The sequence below is a fragment of the Aegilops tauschii genome, chromosome 7 (genome assembly GCF_002575655.3).
Source record: "Aegilops tauschii subsp. strangulata cultivar AL8/78 chromosome 7, Aet v6.0, whole genome shotgun sequence".
Lineage (NCBI taxonomy): Eukaryota > Viridiplantae > Streptophyta > Magnoliopsida > Poales > Poaceae > Aegilops > Aegilops tauschii.
In genome coordinates, this window is record NC_053041.3 from 633571878 (window position 1) to 633586590 (window position 14713).

Below are 14713 nucleotides of genomic sequence, written 5' to 3' on the forward strand. Positions count from 1 at the left end.
TTCAAAAAATTCTGAAAAAAATCTTACATGTTCATATGGATGTATTCTACATGCCTACAATTTTTGAAGATGATATACATTATGGTGAGAGCTACAAAAAAAAGACAAAATCACGGTTTGAAACTGATGAATAATAAAACACTTTTCAAATGCTGGATTTTGCCATTTTTTTGTGTAGCTCTCACCATAATGTATTTCATCGTCAGACTTTATACATATGTAGAATACATACATATGAATGCATAGAATTGTTTTCAGAATATTTTGAAACTTCAAAATGTGATTATCGAATTTTTCAAAATATCCACCACCATGGTGGTCGAGCACCAAAAGCCCGCACTCCAAGAACAGGCAACGTGCCGGCCGGGATGATGAAGAACATCGGCAGTACTACATGTGCTAGCCGAAAGGAATGAAGAATGCAACGAAGCAAAGTTCTTTTTTTGCGGAAGAATGAATCAAAGTTTTACATATCAGGCTATGACAAATAACGGCAAGCCTCGTCATATAAATTTTCTAATACAAGCAAGTCTAAGGACTTATTCATACAAATAAATCTAAACATTCTTTGGAAGGAACAACGAAATGGAGCTAAAATTTAAAGATGCTATCTTAAAGTGGTAACTCCAACGTAGGCAATCTTTTATGCTAGTACAACGTAACAGTCACGTTGCCACAGCTCAGAACAGAAGGAGAAATCCAATCACCCTTGACCCATTCACCCTTTAGGTCGAACATGGTAGTTATTTTTCAAGCTCCACAGCAGGTGGTGTGCTTGGATGGCCGGCAAGCAGCTGGGTCTCGAGGTTTGTCTTGATATCACCATTGCCACCCTTCAGCAAGACTTGTTTGAGTTCAGGTAGAAAATTCAGGCCAGTAAGCTGATACGACGCAGTGTAGCAGTCAACCTTGAGCACCTCAAGATTTTGCATTGAGTTTGATCCAAATTCCACATGTGACGGGCTGGAGCTGCAACCAATCTCGAGGATCTTCACCTGTTTGAAGGTGGCCAACTGCTCTCCGTACATCTCGACGTAAAAATGGAGCTTACCACCCTCGAGCTGCTCGACTCTGACGCGCAGAATACATAACTCTGGTAGCTCAGCAAGGAGCTCAATGTCATTTTTCTTTAAAGTGTTCATCTCCACATCCAACTTCCTGAGCTTGGTAAGATGGACCGCCAATAGTGGCAACTTGTTCTGAAACCCATGCAGTTTAAGACTCCGTAGGTTCTTCCAGAGCAGGGAGATCCCATCCAAGCAACTTTGACTGTCCTTGTCGAGTCGCACTAACAAAGATTCTAAATGGACATGACCTGGGTCTGCAAAGAAGTGTTCGCAGTTATGCTTGTTGATGCCTGACACTCCGAGTTTGCGCAGCTGGGTGAGTTTGTTGAGCTCTTTGACGATGTCCTTCCCGCCTGAAGCACCAATGTTGACAACACCGAGCGTGTGCAATGCCGTCAGTTCACCAATCCTGCTTGGCACTACAACACCAACTAGGCGACGACATCTGCGGAACTCCGGCAAGAAGCTAGTTGAGGCATCTGGCGTTGATGCTGGGATGGTGGTGCCTGCACGAATATACTGCAGCTTCTTTAACTTGGTGATGGCTCCTGGCAGGGTGACTATAGAGGTATATCTCACATCAAGACTCTGAAGCTGCCTGAGATCACCCAATGAATTTGGCAGACAGCATATCTTAGTGCGTCCTCTCAAAGAGAGAAATTTCAGGCGACGCAGCAGCTTCAACATCTTCCGAAGATCATCATCCTTTACACCCGTCGCATCCTCCAAATCAAGCACCCGAAGGAGCCTCATTCTTTTTGATATGAAGAATGATTCCCACTTTCCAAACACTGTTAGTGACCGTAGACGGGAGAAGTCGATGCTATCAAACACAATTCTGTCTCTGTCCCAACTTTTCAATATGATAAGGTGACGCCCTGTGTGCTGTGTGGTCAGTACACATTTGTGCCCGAGTTCAAATACAAGGTTCTCTTCCATTCTACGTGAGACGATGTACTCGCGGATGAATCCGTTGACTTGACACGATATCATCTTTGTGTCATCGAACACAGTGGTCACCACCTTTGGTAACTGCTGGATTATGCTCAGTTGAAGGAGATTGGAAAAGAATTGCTCTGCTCTCTCTTCTGCGGATATTTCATCGCTATCCTTTGAATAACCCTCTGCAATCCACCTCCTAACCAGTCGCCTACGCCGAATGTTATAGTCCCGAGGAAAGATTGACAGGTAAAAGATACATGGCTTGAGTAAATCTGGGCAATTACGGAAGTATGACTGCATCCAACTAAATAGGCCCCGCAGGCTATCATACTCTGGATTTGTTTCTAGATGATGCATAAATCTGTGATTCAAAGAATGTATATTATCCATCAATTTCACCGTCTGTGTGGCCAATAATTCCGCAAGAGCAACTATCACTTTCGGAAGACCTCCACACTTGAAAATAAGTTCATCTAGCTCGTCACTGTTGTGCTTAATTAGATGTGAAGTTGACTTCGTTCTGCGTACCTATTGTTCAAACAATGAAATAAAAAATAGTGTCAATCAATTAGCATAGTAAACATCAATTGCATTGGATTCTGATGTTCCATACTTCCATTTGAAGAAAATAGTGACTGATCTACAAACATATAAAGTTTTTCAAGCCTGAATCATTTCAAGACTGTAATTTCCGAAGTAAATGAAATTATTTGTCCATACATCTTAACAATGCTCTGTAAATGAAATTATTTGTCCATACTTCCATCCAACTGATTCTCCTTCTTAGAGGGCATACATCCTAATTATATAAATGTTGTCTTCCAAAAGGAGCACAACATACTTCTATAACTTTGACAGTTAGTTAATATCAATGTTTTAAATAGCGGCGGACCTCAAAATCAGCTATAGCATGTTATTTATACATGAGACCATTTAGCGGCACCCTGCTGAAAAGGCTATAGCAGAGCTATAGCCGGCTATTTAAAACTATGGTTAATATACAAAAAAAAAATGGTGCTGTCATGTGAATTCTTATCAATAAATCTGTGTAGTAAAATCTATTCATGGAACAAAAATATTACATTTTTGTAAGATAAGGATATATAATACAAGTCAACTATTGCAAGTTACTGAGTGTGTCTCTGTCTAGTGATATTGTCATCTTTTGATCTAGCGTCGCGCGTGGGAGGATGGGTGGCGTGGGGGTGGTATATATCCTGTTGTGAACCTATACCCAAGCCTGGTGGACACCAAAAGGAGTCCGACGTGCGAGGGCATATGATTTTAAAGTTTCAGTTATGTTAGTAGAACGTGTTTTGCATGTGCGAGATATTATTGGTGTTGTATCAAACCAAATACCCATGTTTTGAGTTTGTTTACAGATATGATTGAATACATAGTCTAAAGACCAGTCCTGGAAATATGGTACTATGCATTACTCCAATGAAGAGATTAGTCTAAAGTAAACATAATCCATTTGTTGTTCACCATGAGTAAGGAGGACCAGAGAAATTTATGCACGAGTGGGCGAGGGGGGGGGGGGGGGGCAGATAAAACTCATGTACTCCCTCCGTCCGAAAAAGCTTGTCCCTCAAATGGATGTATCTAGCACTAACTTGGTGCTAGATACATCCATTTGAGGGACAAGCTTTTTAGGATGGAGGGAGTATGAGGTGACAAGAGCATCCCTAGACCTTTCCTAGTGATTTTGTAACTCATCAAAAGTTCCTTATTTTGGGAGTTAAATCCATACTAGTCCTTCCCTCGGAAACTGTAAATAGTCAGAATTTGAGGAGTTACTCCTCAAACCTCACCGTACCCCTCTTGCTCAAATTTGAGCAGCCCCCTGATTCTCCATAAACCCCCCCCCCCCCCTCTCTCGTGTTAACAAATGTGCCAACCGCATTCATTCCCCAATCATCGGTGCTAAAGGTGCTACAGCGCCAAAATCAGCACCGCCTCGCAAAAATAGAGGTCGTCGTGACCCCCCTGAAACCCAATCCTCCATAGACCCTAGCCGTCGTAGCCCGTTTAGAGTCCTCACCGCCCGATGAGCCCACGCCTCCCATCTCGGCGTCATTCCCCCATGGTCAAGGCCTAGCCAACTGTTGAGTTCATATTCTCATTGCAGCGAATGGACGACTTGGTTGCAAGCTCAACTCCCCAGCGTCTGAGTAAAGCTCAAAGGAGGAGGAGCACGAGACTGAGCTCGAGCTACTCCCGTTGGAGCTCGCCGAGTGAGAGCTCGAGAGGGCAGTCCGAAGGAAGAGGTGGAGCACCATGTGACATAGGCCCAGCTCGAGGTGGGCATGCCGACGCCGCCATATGCTTCGCTATTGCAGTGGAAGAACACCTCATATTCGAGGCATCCCTCGAATTCACGCACAAGGACAAGGCTAACCATGCAGAACACATGGCGAGGGAGATGAAATGGAGGAGTTGTTCGTCGATCTCGGCTTCGACAACTCCGCCAATGAACCTATGCCATAGCACAGAGTACCTTTTATGTTTTAAGTGTTAATTTATGTTAATTATGTGGAAACTTTGTTTATTTTGAGTATTTCAAAGTTCAATGTGTGCATGGTTATGTATAATTATGCACTAGTTATTTTAATATTGTTTAAAATCATGTTCTAATACAAGTTTGTGCAACTTCATGATTTGGGGAGCTAAACTTTGGGGGAAGGGTTAGGTGCACAAATTTTTAACTCAATATTTTAGGTGGTAACTTTTGATCGTCTCTAGCCCTTTTTATAAAACTTAACTTCTCTAGCAAGACCACCTAAAACTTAACTCCACAAAAAGAGCTACTACATACTATTGGGTAGATGGCTTGTGAAAAAACACACCTCTTCTCGGAATAGATGAAAGGCTGCTGCTGCTTCTAGCCCTTTCACATTGCACACTTGATCTTCGTTATTTGTGCAATATGTTGCGACACTGGCTTCAGTTGTAATGACAATGATAACGCTAGCAGAATCTCTAGATACCAAGACAGCCTTTATCAGATCCCATTCTTCTTCAGATTCCAGTTCATCAATAACCACGAGACAATGATTTACTTGCAGAAACTTGCGGCACTCTTCGATTGGATCCTTTTGTGAACGAAAATCCAAAAGTAAGCTTCGACAAAAATCCCTCAAATTGAAAGGGCGTGATACATCCACCCAACAGTACTTGGTAAACTGCTCGCTGTGAAGCATTCTGTCATAGTACAAGTTTCTAACAAGAGCTGACTTTCCAATGCCAGCTATTCCCCAAACGGAAATAACTGGGTAATTGCTGACACGTGCATTAGCTGCATAACTGCGAAGTTCACTCATTTGTGACTCGCGTCCAACAAGAGGATAGGTCTTCATCCATTTTTGGCCCGCTTCCCTAGTGAAAGAGGAGATTTCTCCATAGGAGGAGGATTGGTAGACTTCAGGCATCATTCGGCTGTCTTCTTTATTTCCATAATTTTGAGCACCCTGCACATGAGGAGAGATGTTAACACACAATGACTAAGCCAAGGTACATAAAGAACATTAAAGTAATTTCTTCGAGCTATCTACTCCAGGAAAACTTATACTTTCACATCAAGGATACAATAAAAAATGAGCACACAACCAGCTTCTATATAATTAGGATTCACACAGCCAAATATGCGTATACACAGTGTCTATACTGCGGCAAACATACGAAGTCTAATAAGACCAAAGAGAATGCCTAAGGCAAGGTAGACATGGGCCCAAAGAAGTTGGTAAAATACCCATTGGCTTGAAATCTTGATTAATACTATGAAATTGAGGAGGGATACAAGTGTGTGGTGTTGTGGATTGTTAGCGAATATCGCAATATAAGTTGGAGGTGTTAACTTCAATAGCCCGGCCCGCAAAAAGAAAGACTTCAATACCCCTGTACCTATTATACTAGTATATGATATAAAACATGTAGTACTCCCTCTGTTCACTTTTATAAGACCTTGAAGACATTTCAGACAATGTGCAAAACAGCCTATTTTGAGTTGTCTGAAATGACTTACAAAAGTGAACGGAGGGAGTAGGGAATTTCCCAACTGTTGTACCAAAAAAAAACTTCAATACTACTGAAAAATATTGTTCTAGGTTATTGCAAATAATATGTTGTTATTAATTATTTAATAAGGCACATTGTTGATATGATAAACTCTATCGAGTGATCAAGGATTGAGCCACACAACATCTGTCAACACTTCCATTGTAGGGATGGACCTGCTAGATGAGAAGTAATATCCGACATCCCTATATGAATCATTACAACGCTCCTATATGAATCATAAATCAGTTGAGCGTAATCATAGGCTGTCCTAGTACATACTATCCAACCGCAGTATTTGGCAGTAATTGTCATTTGAGCCCAAGCTCATCTGCTCCTAGTGAACAGTAAATTCAAAAAAAGTCTCACTGATGCAGTTAATTTGTTGCACTGGTGAGTTTCTTTTATCTTTGCATGTAGTGATTCATAATGCACCTATAAATCTGAACATGTGATGGGTAGCAACAAAATTGAGACTTATAAAATAGAAAAACAATTTATTTAATATAAGTAGTATAAACCGGAAGTGAGGGAGTACCTCTGAGAAAAAGGCACAAACAGAGTGGTCGGACGGGAACTGCTGGAGCTCCAGTGGCTGGTATGAATGTCCGATGCACAGGCTTGCAACCTCGAAATTCTGCGTGGATACGATGATGCGGCTGCCATTTTTCACGTCAGGAAGGAATGTCCTTACAGCATCCCAATCTGCCATGTCGGTCAGGTTCTCCAAGACGACAAGGTATGTATTGGTGTTGACTTCCTGCATAAACTCCGTCAGGAGTCGTTCTTGCCATGAATTCATCTTCCTGAGGACATGCACACCGATGTCCACCCCTTGTTTATCGCAAGAGTTTGCGTACACCTGGGCCATGAAGCGCCGGACGAACTCGCGGGGATCGAAAGGATGCATCACCTTGACCCAGGCGCGGCAGGCGAAGTTCTTGCAAATCTCTGGATCATTGTATGTCTTCCTAATGACGGAGGTTGTCCCAAGACTGCCGCCGGTGCCCCACACCGAGATCACCTGAAGCTTGCAGTCATTGTGGTCCTCTTTGTTGGTGGTGATCAGCTGGGTGAGATCCCCAAAGCCGCCGTGCTGCCTCCTGGCAGCGTCCCTTGCCTCGGCGAGCATGTTGGACGATGTTGCGCCGGTGGCACTGCTGGATACCTGCTGCTGCTGCAGCATGACGAACTTGGAGGCAGGCTCGCAGATATGGCTGTAGCGCGAGTAACACTCGCTCAGCTCCTTGGCCCTGCCCTTGAGCTCCTCTATCTCCGTCACCGCCTGGTCCAGTGGCAGTGGGCCGACCACGCACTCTGGAAGCAGCCGGCGCCAGAAGATCCGCTTGTCGTCCAAATGGACGACGAACTCGACGCAGTCTTCCAGGTCGTAGGCCAGCTCACGGACGTGCCTCACCCAGGTCATCACCAGCTTGTTGGTCGCCCTGTCCTCGTTGGCGACGCCGAGGAACGAGTTCATCATCTCGAACTCCAAGGTAATGGTCACCAGATCCCGCTGGGCCTTCTGCCGGAGCTTCGTGTCCTCGTCGATTGCCGACTGGACCTTGGTCAGCGCCTCCGCCACCACCGTCTTGGACAACCCGACCGCTAGCTCCGCCATGGCTAGCTACTCTCTACTCCTTCTCCCTCCTTGGAAGAAGAAGAACACCGATGCAAACCTGGCTCTTTCTCCTTACGATGGCGTGGTAGGTGGATTGTGCAAACAATTGTGTGGGTGCAACGACTCGGCACCATTAGATGGAATTCTTAGAGGCCAGATCCATGGATCCACGAGCTACCGTCCAGACAGCTAGTAATTAGATATTTTCAAACAAGGCGTACCTACCGGCCAGATCCGTGAGGTGCGCGGGCAACTAGTATTCGCCAGACGTGGGAGATTATTTAATCATCATCCAATGGAGAGATAGATGGAACTAATAAAATTTAAACGCCGATAAGTGCCACACGTGCCCACACATTTTATGTGGTGTATAAGAGGAACAGTCCACACACCTACGTGTGTGCAAAACAAGTAATGCCCACACACCTCTTTTTTCCCCTCCCGATCCCTCTCACACACGTGCGTGTGGGCGAAATAGATAACGCCCACACGCCCCGTACGTCAGGCCTCGTACCTCGTGGTCCCGCACGCCCCGCGTGACAGTCACCGCGCGCCCGCAGTTGCCATGGTCCAGACCCTCGTCCATTTTCGTTTAACTGCAGTTGCCATGTCGGTGGACTACGGTTGCCATGTCGGACAACTACAGTTGCCATGGTTGCTCAACTGCAGTTGCCATCTCATGTCAAAAGTTTCAGATGCCATTTTTGGGCAACTGCGGCTGTTGCCATGTATGGTATGGTTTACTATAGTTGCCATGATTTAAAAACTTTAGGGGTTTGCCACCTACTAACACTAGATAGTTGCCATGTATGGTCTGGTTTACTACAGTTGCCATGATTTGAACACCGTAGGAGTTACCACCTACTAACACTAGGCGGTTGCCGTGTAGCGCTACAAAAAGACATGGCAAAAACAACATGTTCAGGTAAAAGAGAGAGAGTTGCCATCTGCTTAGAAGCATACTAGGGTAGTTGCCGTGTACCCTGCAAAATACATGGCAACTGACATGTTTGGGTAAAAAAAAAAGAGTTGCCACTTGCTTATAAAGCACACTAGGGCAGTTGCCATGTACACTGCAAAACACATGCCAAGTGGCAACTTGGGTGTGGGAGATGAGACGGGCGTGTGGGCGACCGGGCCTTGTGCGTGAGTGAAAAGTGGCGTGTGGGCGAACTGTTGTACGCCCACACACCAACCCCTCCCGTGTGGTGAAACGGCCGTGTGGGCGACCGGGTCAATGCCCACACACCAGCCCAGTCCTATGTGGCACTATGCCAAGATTCGTGCACTCACAAACGGACGCGGATCCACGCGTGTGGGCGAAATGCAAACGCCCACACGTTTGGGCGTTAGACTTTTCGTAAAAAAATTTGCACGACTAACCTTACAAACTTTACAAGTCATTGTTTCTCTTATCTCTCGGGTCGTCTTCTTTGGGAATAGAGCATCTTTTTTTGCCGAAAAGATTCTCCAAGAGGCTCAGGGCATCTAGCTTTTTTTTGAAATGGTCACGGGGGAAGACTCCCCACCTGAATATATTTCAAAGGTAGCAGATGTTACAGGGTTCACAGATGGTTCGATGAGAGGAACTCACGCCACAAGCCGGCGTGGCCCTTTAAGGAATCAGACTTAAGCTGATGAGACCAAATAACTAAATCATCCATGATAGCTTTTACAGAAACTGAGGCAGCAATTAACTGAAGTGGGTAGCTGCGCGGGGAGGGGGGGGTGCTGAAGAGCTCGCTGATGGGCGCGGCAGTAGGCTGAATGCCCGTTGCCCTCCAAATATCACGTGCTGCTGGACAAGAGAAGAAAAGGTGATCGCGGTCCTCCACCAAGTGATCACATCTCGGGCAGACTTCAATATCCAGGATGTTCTTCTTGTGCAGGTTGTGCCTTGTGTTAAGACAGTCAAGGTAAAACAACCAGCCAAAGATCATCACTTTTTCTGGCACCTTTGAATCCCAAATGTCAGCGAGCATTGGCTCAGCAAGCTGAACCGAAAGGGCAGCATATGCGCCACGAGTGGAGAAGGCAGCACCATTGAGCAAGCGGTGTGTATCCGGGACCTGAGAAAGCAAACATTCCTGCAACAACGAGTTTAGGGAAGCAAGTTCTGCAATCGCAATAGAGGTTAGCCGATTACGAAGAGCAAGTTCGATCCCGTCGTGCATTATAGTGGAAACCATGGCATTTTGGTTTGTGTGGTCAGAAAAAAGAGCAGGGTAGACTACAGCCAGAGGTTCCGGCATTAGCCAACGATCTAGCCAAAAGAAGGTGGAACAACCATTCCCAACAGTGCATTGCAAATCTCTCAAACTATGAAGGTGTTTAAATAGGGCATCTAGCTATTGTCCAGTGGAACGATACTTTTCTCAATCACTCTTTTTCTTGTGACACCGGGCTTTTCTCAAACTGTTTCCAGGCTTCTTAATCATGGTACCGTCCGGCCTGGTTAAAAGAAAAATTCAAAGCTAGCATGCTGTCCACATGGGTTTGTGATCGAATTAAAAAATATATGAAATATTGATCAATTTACAAAGTCCAATTTAGTGATGGTCACTCCATCACCACCCAACGCATCACACAGCTAAGGGATAGTCACTGCTCGAGACACCTCCAAAGGAGGAAAGCCCCACCTATAGTGAAGGCACGCGGGCCCCGTCGTCGCCGGAGGATGTGTAGAGGTTTGTCTCCGGCGGATCTCGCGGGTTTCGGTCGGCTTTTGTCTTTGATGGATCCGGTCTTCGTCCGTTTGCGTTCCTGTGTCTACGGATTGATGTCGCCATCGAAGATGTAGCCACGCGTGTTACATATTTAATGAAAAAATTACCTTGTGTTCATAAAAGTTGGGTGTGTGACGCATATCTAAAATGCTACACTTACGGGGCTTGGGCTACGGAACGAACTTATGGGACGACGTGTGCCAATAAAATCAATCGCCCCCCATGCATTTAACCATGGGGACCCACCATGATTAATCCCTATGTCTCCAGCTGAGCCTCGTAAGAGAGATTTGCGTAGAAAATTCTCGTAAGTGTAGCATCTCTGGGTGCATATACTCATAGGGATGTTGTTTGTGTGTGTGCCTTGAGGATCTTCATTTGTTCTATCTTACATAGAAAACACTAGATGTAGTTAACTCAAAAATGCAATTTTTATTTAAGTTCATATCTTTCTGTTTTCGAAGGGCGAGCATCTCTAATACTGCAAAAAAAAATAGCAGAGCCTTTTTTGACGCAAAAATAAAATAAATTAGTTGGTCTTTTTTAGGGGTATTAAATTAGTAGACCTAATACTGCCATATTGAGTCCTTATTTTAGTGGCGTCGATATCACCCATCAAGCCCATGTAATTATTTTAGGCAGCCCATCGTAAGTGCCAAAACAAAAAAATCAGCCCACCTCCTCGACCCGCCATTTTTTCTCGCATGTTCATTTCACCCGAGGACGAGCGCGGGAGCAATGCGCCGGGCGCGGAGATCAGCTTCGCCGGCGCATGGGATCTCGCGGCTGCATGGCCGGGTATAGACCCGGGAATGGACAGCCTGGCCCGACGTCCAACATCCGGGCCAGGCTCGGGCACATCATTTACACTCGAAAGCCCGGAGAAAATCGGAAACAGGGCATAATTGACTGTTTTATTAGAAATATAGGTATAATATATCACGAAAATGTCCTGAAATTTATTATTTTAATTAAGAATGCACTGTTCATGAGTTTGGGCTGGGCCGGGCTCAGGCTTGGGATTTTGTGGTCGGACATTGCAAAGCCCGCCCGAACCAGGCCTGCCCCATGTTTAGCCGGGTGGGCGTGCGGTCGCGGCCGCGACGGTCCGGCGGCACCGACTGCAGGTTGTGCTCCTCTTCATCGCCCCCGTCACCTCCTCATTTTCATTTTTTGCGGAAAATCTTCCTATCTATTCATCTTCAATCATGACAGTACAACGAATACCAAAATTAATAAAAATTACATCCAGATCCGTAGACCACCTAGCGACGACTACAAGCACTGAAGCGAGCCGAATGCGCGCCTCCGTCATCGCACCTCCATCGTCGGAGTCGGGCACAACTCGTCATTTTCTATGCCTGATTGCTATGCATCTCACACTAATCTCAAGTCGTTAAATATGAAATCTGTTGGAAGTCAACCAATCTCGCCCAACGTCTCTGCTTGTTTGCCGCTGCCACCTACCGTCCGCGGTTATCCTGGCTGGACATGTCATCCATCACATGCATCACCCTAATCTGGCCTTATTAACTGTGAATTATTGTCTGCTTGGCCTAGTTTGATTGTATTCAAACTGGAAAGCCAATGGTCTTGCCTATACATAATGCATCTTTCTTCATTTCTATATATGCAACCTCGGCCCGATGGAGTTGCGAGCCAGCTGGTAGGTGGATCCAGTCGGATATCAAGTTGTTAAATGTTAAGAGCATCTCCAACAGTCTTGCGGTCGCGCGGCGTTTTAAAAAAAAATTGCAGCGTTGAGATAGCGTTTTAGCGCGCGCAGGAGGATGGTTGCTTTACCAGACGCTGCAAAATTTAGTGCACCGCTGTAGCGCTTCACCAGGCGCGGTAAAATCTAGCACGCACAATCAGCCTGCACTTGAACAATATATGAAGCAACACATATGAAAAACTATGAAACAACACATGGTTCAAATTCATAGCATAGTTCAAGCCCCAAACCACAAGCAAGTTCGTACGATGCTAAATAAAAATAGATAAAACAATGCTAGACTACTCCTCGTCCTCCTCGGTGGTGTAGTCCGACGACGTGAATGCATCGAGACACCAAGGATCTTCATCATCCAAGGTCGACACATGTCCTAGCTCGATCTGGGCTTCCGCCAGTTCCTTCCGCACATGCTTGTCCGCTCGACGCACGGCTCGCTCCGCCCTCCACTGCGCCCAGAACTCGTTCTCGGCGGTGACATCCTGCGGGAAGCGCTCGCACCACACCGTCATGGTGTGCTCGTCCGCCTAGGCGACGAGGAGGCGGCGCTCCCGCCTCCGCTGGAGGTGACGATCTTCGTCGCTGATTAGTCGCGGAGGAGGCGCGAGATCCTTCGCCTGCTCGCACGTCCGCACGTCGGAGAAATTCATCTGCGACCGAGGCCGCCCGAGGCGCCACGCCGCCGCGTCGTACACGCGAGTGGCCTCGTGGGCGGTGTCGAATGTTCCGAGCCTGGAGCTTGTATCGCCATAGTTGATCTCTGCGTAATACACGCATGAGGGGCGGAGGCCGACGCCGCGGTAGCCCGAGCTGCTTCGGGGGCGCAGCGGCAAGGCAGTGTGCTGAACAGACGGGGGAAGAAGGTGCGGCGGCAGCGGGGCGCTGGAAGAGGCGGGGGGAGAAGATGCGCCGGGAGGGAACTTTCTGGCGGTTGGCGGGTGCAGGCACGCGGCTTTTAACCAGCGCGCTTCGCGTCGCGCGCCAAAACTACCGTGCGTGCGCCAATTTATTCCGCGCGCCATACTTTCATGCGCCTGCTGGACCGCGCCGCGCGGCCTCTCGCGCGCCGAACTAACGGCTTTTCCAGCGCGCCACAAATTTCACACACCTGTTGGAGATGCTCTAAGGCTTGTCTCTTTGGTCTGCTTAAGTACTCTAATTTGTACAGTACTTAGTTACCTCTTACCTGTCATCGTGCATACTTAATGTCTTTCTTTGTCCTTCCTCAAAAAAAATGTCTCTCTTTGTCCCTCTATCTTCATCTCCATATATGCAACCCCGACCAATTGCTGGTAGGTGGATCCAATCTCGTCTTCCTGCGCCTCTCTTCTACTTGGGTGTTTCTTGAGTAGCCCAGCAAGATTGACCTTCCATTCCAGGTGAGTGCTCCACCTCTTATCAATTCTTTTGGTAACGATTAGCCAGCCTTCACTTTTACAGTTCGTTGAATTCTTTCTTAACACTTTGAGATCTGAAAAGCAGATGAAAAACAACCTGTTAAGTGGCTTGTTAATTATGAACAGGACCTGTAACATGTACATGAATTTCCTCTAGAGTAATGGTGTTAAGAAAGTATTATAATCTTAGAGGAAATAATGCAGTACCTTTACCGTTTCCAATGACAAATTTCATTCCAAAAGATATTGAAGTGATGGATATTCCATGAAACATCAAAATTACATATTTTATTTGCATGTTTTTATGTCCAGTTTCATAGAAAGCTAGAATATTTCTGTAGTTAACACAACAAAAGCAAAACAAAAGAAAGGAGCATAGAACTACTCCATGATCAACACCAAACATGGGAGTACCTACTAAACTGACTTCCATCTGCTAAGACCATCCCAGCCCACCTGATTGATAAGGCATATCAGGATCTGGATATTAGGATGTGTTTGGTTTGAACTTTGAACCCAATTCAACCTTACCAAAATTTGTTTGGCGTCTCGACGTGGAACGACGCCGTGACCGCCTCTCGATGTTTTGCCGGCAACATGGTCTGTCTCCATTGCCGGTTTTATGAAGAACTTGATTAGGAGAGGAACAAATTTTGCCATTAAAACCCCAATTCCTCGAAAGCTAATATGCTAAGATGTAAAGAAAGAGGGAAGATTGCGATTAGTTCTCTTATGTTATGACCGGCATATTAGGGGCTTAGCCCAGTGGGTTGTGGCCCAAGTTATCTTATCGTTATTAGGGGCTTAGCCCAATTATCTTATCGCTATTAGGGTCGTTTGCGTAGGAGTCAAGTAAACCTCTCTATATAACGAGAGGAGATGTATCAATCTAATCAAGCAAGAAGCAATCATTATTTGCTCGGCTTCCCGAAGGGAGCCGGGAGTCCTAACCATAGCCGCCTCTTGCGCCGCAGCCGTCTCTTCTTCATCGCGCCACGGCGCCCCGCCGCCGGCAGCCGCGATCACATCTCCGTTAACCCTCCCCCTTCCCATACAACCTACGCCCTAGACCAGGTAGGATCCTAGCTCCTACCAATTTGGTATCAGGTAGCTCCCGATCATATCTGCACCACCACCCAACCCGCCACTGCCTGTCACCACCACGTCACTGC

General features: G+C 46.2%; 2 protein-coding genes across 2 annotated transcripts; both read right to left on the reverse strand.

Moving 5' to 3' along the window:
- Positions 1-441: 441 nt before the first annotated feature.
- On the reverse strand, positions 442-7870 carry LOC109782479 (disease resistance protein Pik-2). The gene is made up of 3 exons (XM_020341096.3): positions 6604-7870; positions 4859-5479; positions 442-2537 (listed from the first exon to the last, which is right to left on the reverse strand). Exons 1-3 carry the CDS (start codon positions 7684-7686, stop codon positions 744-746), a joined length of 3498 nt encoding a protein of 1165 aa, XP_020196685.1. The 5' UTR covers positions 7687-7870; the 3' UTR covers positions 442-743.
- Positions 7871-12671: 4801 nt separating this feature from the next.
- Positions 12672-13166, reverse strand: LOC109782474 (uncharacterized). Its single transcript, XM_020341090.1, has one exon. It carries the CDS (start codon positions 13164-13166, stop codon positions 12672-12674), a length of 495 nt encoding a protein of 164 aa, XP_020196679.1.
- Positions 13167-14713: the final 1547 nt, after the last annotated feature.

What these genes read in the sequence shown, in the direction of transcription:
- LOC109782479 (XM_020341096.3), bottom strand. Translation starts at nt 7,686, where the DNA reads ATGGCGGAGCTAGCGGTCGGGTTGTCCAAGACGGTGGTGGCGGAGGCG. An exon ending in TTTGTGCCTTTTTCTCAGAG is followed by an intron (nt 5,480 to 6,603) that starts GTACTCCCTCAC and finishes CCTCATGTGCAG; the next exon opens with GGTGCTCAAAATTATGGAAA. An exon ending in TTCATCTATTCCGAGAAGAG is followed by an intron (nt 2,538 to 4,858) that starts GTGTGTTTTTTC and finishes TTTGAACAATAG; the next exon opens with GTACGCAGAACGAAGTCAAC.
- LOC109782474 (XM_020341090.1), bottom strand. Translation starts at nt 13,166, where the DNA reads ATGGCGCGCGGAATAAATTGGCGCACGCACGGTAGTTTTGGCGCGCGA.